Source organism: Sitophilus oryzae, unplaced genomic scaffold (genome assembly GCF_002938485.1).
Source record: "Sitophilus oryzae breed Bouriz unplaced genomic scaffold, Soryzae_2.0 scaffold_140_pilon_pilon, whole genome shotgun sequence".
NCBI classification, from domain to species: domain Eukaryota; kingdom Metazoa; phylum Arthropoda; class Insecta; order Coleoptera; family Curculionidae; genus Sitophilus; species Sitophilus oryzae.
The window spans coordinates 1,349-12,162 of NW_022146071.1; the positions used below are offsets into that span (position 1 = coordinate 1,349).

The following is a 10,814-nucleotide window of genomic DNA, read 5'->3' on the forward strand; positions in this document are numbered from 1 at the left end:
AGGTGAATTTGACTAGTACTGTTAACTATATTGTTAACTTGTATGTAAACTAGTTCCTGAAAGAAAAAAAAAACAAAAAATAATTCGTTATAATATAAGTATAGTTTTTCCAATCTCACTTTTATCACCACTTACTTTTTAGGCTGGTTTTACGGATAAGGCAACTAGTAAGAACCATGTAAGAATATACTTTCTACTGGTTACCTGGAGATACAACCACCATAAAAATATTTTGTTTTATTGTTGGCCGTATCCCAGCGCCAGCGACCAGAAAAACAAACTGAAAAATTGAATGGTGGTCAAAGTGAGATTTGAAAAACTATAATATAAAACTAAATTGCCTAACTAAATATTTAGTTGAGACCACAGACCACATTGAAACAAGTTATCAATCGTGCATGCCGGAATGCGAAAGAAATCATTGCGGTCAACTGTTTACTTTTTCTGGCTAATTATTAGTACTACAAAAAAATTAAATTTACAACAATCAATTGCATTGTTTGTAGTTTGTATACAACTAAAGACATTATGTCAAACTATGTTAATTGACTGACTGAAACTACAAACGATTTTGAAGGTTTTTAGACCTTTGTTAAAACAATATTTTCTCTCTTTATTACATTGCGCTCAATTGTTTACTTTTTCTGGCTAATTATTAGTACTACTAAAAAATTGAATTTAGTACAATCAATTGCATCGTTTGTAGCTAATAATAAGCCAAAAATCGAAAACTTTACTTGAAAGTGGGTTCCAACGTTACGGAGCTTATTTTGAGAGGCTGTACAAGGCAAATATACTCAAGGTGGTTTGCCATTGCCTTCCTTAAGATGGCTGCTCGTTGGTCGCTATATTTAGATAAATAAATATTTTTATTTAAATAAATAAAGCGACCGTACTGGCTGGGGATCGAACCCAGTACCTTCTGCTCCGCAGATCGACACACTAACGCTGGAGCTACGGCCGGCCACGAGATAGCTTAATAGCAGTAAAAAACTCATTGCAATTTTATTAGAATATTTTGAACGGGATGGCGGTAATAAAGGTCCTTTATGTCCCTCAAGTGCTGTTAAGAAGTAGAGCTTTGTTGATGTAAATAATTACTGTTTATATATTTATAATTAATTTATTTTTGTTTTCTAAAATATTTTAGAATTTTTTTTATATTTATTAAATATACGGGGCGAACCAAAAAACTGACCTAGACAATGGCAGCTAGTTGTCATAGTACTGAATGCAAACAGAGATCACAAGGATTGGAATGGTTGTATTCAGAAAACATTCGGCGTGGTGACAGTCACAGAAGCGGCAAATGTATAGCGGTGTAGAAGGCAAGGGGAAACCACTGCACTAAACTTTCCCAAGAACAATCATCATGACAAACACAGAAATGAAAACGGCCCCAAGTTCCCGACGTCCCTTAGATGGGACAGGGGTGCTAAGAATCCCCGGGCTGAAAAATAAAAAATCTTTCAAAATTGGAACATGGAATGTTCGAACACTTTATGAAGCAGGAAAATTGAGGAACTTATTGTTAGAAATTCAGAGAATGGACATACAAATAACAGGAGTGTGCGAAACCAGATGGTCTGATGCAACCACTTTTCATTCGGAAGACTATGCAGTATACACATCGGGAACTCGAGATAGATCTCATAAAAATGGGGTGGCTATAATAATAAGCAAATCTTTAGGTAACTCTGTACGAAATTTTGTGCCGTTTTCGGACAGAGTAATGCTACTACAGCTAGCGATAAAACCTGTAAATATTAACATTGTACAGGTATATGCCCCCACCACTGATCATGACGATGGAGAACTTGAAATGTTTTATCAGCACATCAGCACATCAAAATTAAAAGCGACAAAAAAGGACGAAATCACTTTAATCATTGGAGATTGGAATGCAAAGGTAGGCAGGGAAACAAGAGAAAACGTCAGCGGAAAATACGGCTTAGGCGTATGCAATGCCAGAGGAAATCGACGTACAGTTTTGTCAGGAAGAAGAATATATCTCATTACGAATACCTGGTATAAATTACCATACCGAAGATTGTATACATGGACATTACCCCAACACACGCAGGAAAACGTTGTAAGAAATCAGATCGATTATATATTAATCAACCGGCGTTTCCGCAACTGTATTAAACCAACAAAAACTTATCCTGGAGCAGATGTGCACTCAGACCATAACTTACTTTGCTCAAAACTAAACATAAGGCTTAAAAAGAATAGCAAACCGATTAAAAGATCACGAATGCAACAGGAGATATTAAAGGAACCTGAAATTCTAAAGAACCTATCACAGGAAGTGAATGGCAACATGCACACAATTGTAACACCATCTGAAAACAAAAGCGTTGAAGACAATTGGCAGGATATCAAAGTTTCACTAAGAAATGAAAATATAGATGAAATGATTAAACCCTAAAAAACAAAAGCACGAAAGAAGTGGATGACGCAAGAAATATTAGGCCTCATGAAAGAAAGAAGAAAATACAAAAGAACAACGATCATGTCCAGCACTTACGAATGCATCGGGTAATTTGCAAAAAGATTAAAGAAGCAAAATAAATATGCCTTCAGGAATCCTGTAAAGTAATAGAACACCTTCAAAGCTTACACGATGATTTTAACTTACATAAAAAGCTGAAGAATAAAATTACAGAAGAGAAAATTGGTATCAGTACTGCACAACGCTAGTGGACAAGTATTAATGACAAATAAAGACCGATGTGATGAGTGGCAACGACACATACAACAACTATTTGATGACGACACTCGGGAAGCTCCAGAGATACTATTGGCAGATTATGAAGCAGAATGTGGTCCAAGTATACTCAAATCGGAAGTGGAAAAAGCTATACAACAGGCAAACAAGACTCCCGGACCAGACGAAATACCCGCGGAACTAATAAAACTTCTCGACAACGACAGTATATCTGTCCTGACAGCATTCTTTAACCAGGTTTATCAAAGTGGAAAATTACCTGGCGACTGGCAGAGATCGATATTTATAGCTTTACCCAAGAATACCAAAGCGAGTAAATGTGATGACTTTAGGCTTATTAGTCTGATGAGCCACATGTTAAAAATACTTTTAAAAATAATCCTCAACCGAATATATGCTAAATGTGAACAGAGCATCGAAAAAGAGCAGTTTGGATTTCGTAGCGGACTAGGCACACGTGAAGCCCTGTTTTGCATGAGGCTATTGTTGCAAAAGTGCAGCGAATTTCGCAAGAACATCTATGTGTGCTTCATCGGCTTTGAAAAAGCATTTGATCGAGTCAGACATAGAGAGCTATTTCGGCATCTGAAATTGTATAACGTAGACAACTATGACATGCGCCTTTTAGTAAACTTATACTACGATCAAACTGCTGCTATTAGGGTCCATGAAGGAACTACAAATGACATCCCAATAAAACGAGGAGTAAGACAGGGGTGTGTTTTGTCACCGTTATTATTCAATTTGTATTCGGAGAACATTTTTAACGAGGCTTTATCCGGCAGAATAGAAGGCGTTAAAATTGGAGGCGAGATCATAAATAACGTAAAGTAGGTACGCAGACGACACCGCCATTGTCGCAGAAACCATGGAAGACTTACAAACGTTGCTAGATAGGGTTCATGAAGCTAGTTGCAAATGGGGTCTTGAAATATAAATTTCAAGAAGACGAAATGGATGTTTGTGGATAAAATAGAAATTAATCCAATCCCGATAAAAATCAGCGGACACAATATTGAACAAGTACAACATTTTAGATATTTAGGAAGCTGGCTAAATAGTAAAAATACATGTGACGAAGAAGTAAAGGCAAGAATTGAAATGGCACGTAGAACATTCAAAAAATGGAATACCACGCTCACTAATAGAAACTTGTCACTGCAAACCCGATTGCAAACACTACGTTGTTACATATGGTCCACTCTTCTTTACGGATGCGAGACATGGACGTTAAAAGTCGAGAAAATAAATAAAATAGAAGCCTTTGAAAATTGGTGCTACCGGAGAATTTTTAAAATTTCTTGGACCGAACATATAAGCAACGAGGAAGTTCTTGGACAGCTGAACAAAGATCGGGAACTGTTAACCACCATCAAGGCCAGAAAGGTGAGCTACTTCGGACACATAATGCGTGGCACCAAATATTATATTCCTCGTTTGATTATTCAAGGAAAAGTCGAAGGTAGAAGATGGGTAGGTCGAAAGAAACTGTCATGGCTCAGAAATATACGGAACTGGACCGGTCTGGGGGTGGAGAGGCTGTTTCATGCAGCAGAAGATAGAGAACTCTTCCACGAATAGTCATGGAGATCGCCAACGCCTGAAGACAGGCACGGCACCGCAAGAAGAAGAAAATATTTTGACTAAAAAAAATATATAAAAGTGGGCAACGCTGTGCCAGTCAAGCTTAATCGCGTGACTAAAAGTTTATTTGGTATGAACACTAGTTCACCTTTTACGTACCGCTAAGACTAAAAGTATTAAAAAAAAATTTAAAAAAAGCCGACTTCTAGAAAAAATAGACATCATGGTGTCAAGATCAAATTAATGGTGACTCTGAAGTGATTGATGAGTACCCCATTTCGTAGTGTTCATATCTGGCCAGTGTGTTCATTGTGGGACGGTATCATTCTTTTCTTCATTGTTAAGTAGTCGAACTGATTTTTTTTCAAATACATTTTTTGGAGAAAATCAGCGTAACGTTTTTTTTGAATTACAAAAATATTCCAATAATTAAATTATTCAGTAATCCCTCAGCATTTTCGGGTTCTATCTTTGAGTTACTCTATGTACTATTTGATGGTCTGAGGAACTGGAAGGATGTATTATTATCCATATTTGAGCTTCAAATTTACTCTATTGTAAGGAGATGTTCGAGTATAAATTGGAGATGAGCTCCCACATTTAGCGTCCACACACCATCAAAAGTATCTATAATTACTAGAACAAAATTGTTCTTCTAGGAGTTACCTATAGCAAGTTACGCACACGGATTTCTGCACACCTACTAAAAAGATATGGCCATCCTGATGGGAAGATGCGGTCCTTGCAGTTTCCACGAAGCCTTCACCAAGCCGAGTAGACTCTTTTCTCATTGTTAAAAATCATTCCATTGTCTTTGCTCTTACTGTAAACATCTTGTGCTTTATTAAATAAAATTAAAATTTATTTTCTAAAAAGACTCTCCTGTTTTCTTGAAACGTAATTGGCGCAGTCGGTAGGATCTGTGCGGTGGAGATCCTAGAAAATCGAGTGAATATCGGGACTAGTTTTCCACTTGTGGTATCTACCCTTAAGCACGGATCGAGGGAGAACAACCTCAGAAGACAGCAGCAGAGTCCACAACGACAACGACAGGGAATCAGGAAAAGAAAAAACTCACAGTCCTTTACAAAGATGCAACCGGGGAGGCATTGCAAATGATGAATAAAAACGTAAAAATATGATTAGTGTTAATATGAGTGTATTACATACATATGTTTATATAACGAACTTAACAAATAACAACAGATTTAAAGATTCACTGAAAAAGTAGTAGTGTTAACATTAAATAAAACATTATCAATAATAATTACGTGATCGCACCTATCCGTAAAACAAGCAAGCAAAATCACCTCGAAAAGAGACAAAATAACATACAAAACATCAGGTTAACATGATGACAGATCATGATCAATGACAGATAAAGAATTCTTACGGAAAGTTACACTTTACGATATAATTTTTTAACTGTTAAAGGCAAACCCCATTTAAACACAAAACTTTTTAATACCTACTACTGTATCTAAAAGACTTTTTTTAAATTACTAAATTCTTAGCCACGCTTCTGTTTTTCTTGGCTATTGTGCGTCACGTCACAGATTAACAGGCCCACGTTTGCACCACAAGGCGATGCTGCAGACCACTAGGTAGACCGGTCGTAGAAATTTATGTTATACAACTTGTAGTCAATCTAAACAAATATTATCAAAAACTTTTGGTTTTTTTCTTTTAAAATGTGTTCAGATTTTGTAAAAAGTATAAGTCAAAATCGCAAAACTTAAATTTGATATGAGTTTCTTAGTTTTTAACTAATATAGTGGCGAATTACAAAAATTCCTTTTCAATGAAAAATAATGAGTTAAATAAAATAATTTAATAAATTACTAGCTTTTTTCTCATGACTACGTTCGCGTTAACCTCGAATCGTTCATGCATTGATTTAAATGATTTTTTACTTCTTTATAGAGAGCTAGTGAGCATAGATGTTTTTTATTTTTCATCTTTTTTTTTATTTATTAAGAGCACTAATACTCTCTTTATAGGTTATTTCTTACTCTTTGAAGGATAATTGAGGAAGATATATTTCGTTATGATGTCACTAAATAAACCCTTGTATAAAATTTTTTACTGTCTGGTTTATAATGTTATAGTATTGCATTTTCGTACAGCAAACTTTCATTCCCTATTCTACTCCCTAAGGGTATAAATTTCATAAATTCGCTTTACCTTTGTGCCAATTCTTATGTGTATAATCCAGAGGTCACCAAGTTTTATATAAATTTTTACTAACTTTACCCATTTAGTTGATGAATTTCAAAAATTTCTTCTAATTCTTTTTGTAGGATTTCATTCTTCTAGACCAAATAGTAAGGAATTTTCATACAACAAACTGTTCCGAGATAATTTTACTCTCTAAGAGGATGAATTTCCTAAAATCGCTTTGTGTAGCTAATTCACTAATGTCGTTTAAAGGAACTTTTGTGCTAATATTTATGTACCTGAAGCTGGCGGCATGAACTCACTCTAAAATATCTAAAAACGTAATATATAATCTAACTGACACACCACTGACAATGACAAATAATTTCTTTCTGGAGGTATTGTGTGTATGTGTTTTTCAGGTATGTTTTAGTATTTAGTCGTTTTACACAAAGAAATAGCCATTAAGCACTATAAAAATACTTCATAACAAATCTACACATATATACCTTTCATTTAAAAAAAAAAGGATCATCAAGATTGGTAAAGCGGTTTCGGCGGGATGGATGCAACAAAAAAACCCTTTGAGCTTTTATATATGTATGGATTAATTATTTTTCCAACATATTTTACTTTGCAAATTTTTATAAATATTCAGACTCGCCAATATCGTACTCCACCGTGTCCAGCCTGTTTAGCCAAACATAGGCCGATTCCTCTTCGGCGGCGTCGTGACCCTGGCCGAAGGAAGAGTCTTGAAGACGCTCATCCGCGCATAGGAATAAGTTGACTGCGTAGCGTATTGCGTATTAATCGATTCTGAAACTTTCTATCTCGTGTATAACATGTTACGCAAGTTTATTATTTTAATCTCGATTTTAATAGATAAATGTGTGAAATGCCACCTGAATATCTTCCGCCATGACATGTTTTTACTTTTTTGTTATGGTAAAGTGATTTGTATAAACTTTATTCAATAACGTATATTTTCCTCCATTTGTGATTTTTTAATTTTAAGCGAAAATTAAGTATAACATTTTAGGAAAAAGAAACACTGTAATATTTAAAAGAATAAGAAGAAATTAGTCTTATTTTGAAAGGAAAATATAGAAAAAACTCTTTCTATAGAAAAAGTCTTTATACTAACCAGAATCCGGTGACATATACGCGGTCTCACCGGAAACATTACTTATTACTTCGCATAACTTGAAGAATATCTACTTTTAATAATGAACACTTCAGAAATACACCAGTAAAAACATTTATTATTTGAGATTAAAACTCGAATTAAATTATAAATATTAGTTACCTATGTTGTTATAGCTTTTATAGGCCTGTTTAACGACTTAATAAGTTACCTAGCGAAAAAATCTGTGCGCGTACCTACCACTATTGTTACAGGTTAATTCGTTAAAGAAATATGTTACACAAGTTAAAAACGCTAAAATTTTAATGGTATTACTTGTGCATTATTGGCCTTATAATGTAATTTGTTGGAATTATATCTTCTTTAAATATAATTAGACTTTTTAACGACTTTTAAGTTACCTAGGAAAAAATCTGTGCACGTACCTACCAGTATTGTTACAGGTTAATTCGTGAAACAAATGTGTTACATATTATTCGTGGTATTAGTGGTATTATATTGGAATCAGCTTGGCATTAGTGGGGCATTATATGAGAAATTTTGGTATTTAATTTGTATTTTTGGCATTACTTTGGCATTAGTATACAGACATTTGTCAGCGGTTTACTCCTTGTAGATAATCAAAAAGTTTTTTGATAAAATTTGCTTTTTATGTCAGATCATTTCTATGAAAAATTACATTAGATTTTTATTAAAGACGCTGGGTAATTAAAACATTGACTAATAAAGCTTGTCCACTTTAAATAAGGGGTCACGAAATATCCTCCTTGGAGTGTTTGGGTTAAGGGGTGTATAATAAATTAATCGTTGTTTTATAATAAAAACCATAAAACATTTATTTGTGAGTAAAATAATGCAATGGTTGGATATCTCTCCTTTATAATTAGGTGACTAAAAATACACTAAAATAATTAGAAAAAAAATCTTGTACTTATTTAGTAATTACGTCAATATTAATTAATTGACTTTCTAGTCTATTTTATTTTATGTACAAATATATTATTAAATTTTAAGCATTAAGTAATAAAACACTTTGTGCCCTCTTATATCGTAAGAGGTTACGAAATATACTCCTGGTTACACCCCTTACAGAAAACAGTGTAAGGGGTGTAAATAAATTGTATAATCACTGTTTTTTATAATAAAAACTATAAAACATTTCTTATTTGTGAGATTAAAAAAACAAAACAATGCATTGGTTAAAATAAGTACATTCAATACATATGTATGTGTTATAACATAATATAGCCATTACTATTATACTATTATTATTAAAATAATATGTGTGTAACATATTTCTTTAACGAATTAACCTGTAACAGACATTTATATGCCCAGTATATTTTTGTTTAACAAACCAATCAGGAAAAATCCAAAACCTACCGTTATAGGAGGTATAAGATGATTAAACTTATATAATGACAACTACTTATCAGATAACAAATTAATTACTATTGTCAGCTAGTTCAGCTACTGTCTAGGTAGAATATACCTAGAGTACCTACACCTACCTATGATGTAGGTAGATTAAAGCTTATTTTGACGTTACCTCTCACTTCGGTGTCACAAGCTGAATTTTTCAGGGATGGAAGTACAGTACATGATATGGGGACCCTTATTCCGAAAGTAGTACAAAATTAGACCGGGTAAAAGAGCACTATCATCGAAAATCGATATATTAATACCACCGTATAGAGAAAACAAATACTTATTTTTTGATCCAGTACACAATAAAGTCTTCGTAGGGAGTAATTTTTTATAATTATTTACAAAAAAACATTTCCATTAGCGCTTATGACCAAAAAAAACTTTAAACATGAATAATCATTTCAATCATGCGAAAATTTGGTTTAAAAATAGATTTTTTCTAATATAACTTTCATTTAACGAAAAACAAAGGCCTAAATGAAAAAAAGAAACAATTTAAAAGTTTCGCTTATGTCTTGACAAGGTATCAAAGCAAACCCCATATTTTTTGCTTTTAAACTAATAAAGATATATCAATAAACAATTAGCGATGTAATGGTTTTTGCGCGCGCTGGCCGACTGCCGCCGCTCCGCCGAGATTTCCTATACCCTTGTATATATGACGTCATGGTGTGGCAAATGTAGCATTTTAATTCGATTTGGGCTCCCTTATATAGGATAACAGAAACATTTTCAATGTTAAAAATCAACGTACTTCGGCATCAAACTGTAAGTGCATTTTTCCTTTTCGCCCCATTCCGCCCTCTGGTTAAGATGTTTGGTTGGGATAATTTAAGCTTTGTATTGCGCAACCCCTTTCGCAACTCATTTTGAGAATTTATTTTAAGAATAGTTTTTAGGAAAAATCAGTCAATAATCAATATTAAATAAATCTAAAATAAAAAGATTTTTTTATCATATAATAATACTAAAAGAACGTAATTTTCTTTTAATAAAAAAAAGTAATATTTGATTTTAGTTATAACAATTTATTTACTATATAAAATTAAGAAGAATGGTACATGAAAAATGATCCTGATGAGATGGAAAACTATAGACCTATATCCTTGCTCCCAATAATTTCCAAGGTATTTGAGAAATGTTTAGCCAAACAGATAATAAACTACTTTGAAGACAATAACCTTTTTAACGAATCGCATTTTGGATTCAGAGAGAAAAAGAACACAGGACTAGCAATCCTTAATTTAATTTCAGAAATATTAGATTCTTTTCATCATCGTCAGTATTGCGCAGTCCTTTTTTGCGATTTAAGTAAGGCATTTGACTGTTTAGATTTGGAGATTCTCTTGAAAAAACTTAAAGCTTACAATTTTTGTACACGAAGTATTAATCTGATAAAGTCTTATTTGGAAGACAGATATCAGACAGTACAATATTCTGGGGCGATATCAGAAAAGCACAAACATTGGCGTGCCCCAGGGATCTGTTTTGGGCCCCGTTCTTTTTTTGATTTTCATTAATGATCTACCACAGTGCTACAATGAACCAAACTACACTCTTTTTGCTGACGACACGACGATATTGGTGCGAGGCTCTTCATTGGAAGCGTCCATTGAAGCGTCTATGTTTTCTCAGGATGTGGCAGAAGATTGGTTTAAAGCTAACAAATTACTTTTGAATAAAGATAAAACAAACAGAATGATTTTTTCAATGAGAGACATAAAAGATTCAAGATTAGACCCTGTAAAATTTCTGGGAGTTTATCTT

The 10,814-nt window shown here is 33.6% G+C and overlaps 1 protein-coding gene across 1 annotated transcript; it reads left to right on the forward strand.

Moving 5' to 3' along the window:
- Nucleotides 1–1,372: 1,372 nt before the first annotated feature.
- Nucleotides 1,373–2,431, forward strand: LOC115876145 (craniofacial development protein 2-like). The gene has a single exon (XM_030891830.1). The coding sequence runs from the start codon at nucleotides 1,373–1,375 to the stop codon at nucleotides 2,429–2,431; it is 1,059 nt and encodes a 352-aa protein (XP_030747690.1).
- The last annotated feature ends 8,383 nt before the right edge of the window (nucleotides 2,432–10,814 follow it).

Bases quoted from the DNA above. Each gene is read 5' to 3' on its own strand.
- LOC115876145 (XM_030891830.1), top strand. From the start codon at position 1,373: ATGACAAACACAGAAATGAAAACGGCCCCAAGTTCCCGACGTCCCTTA.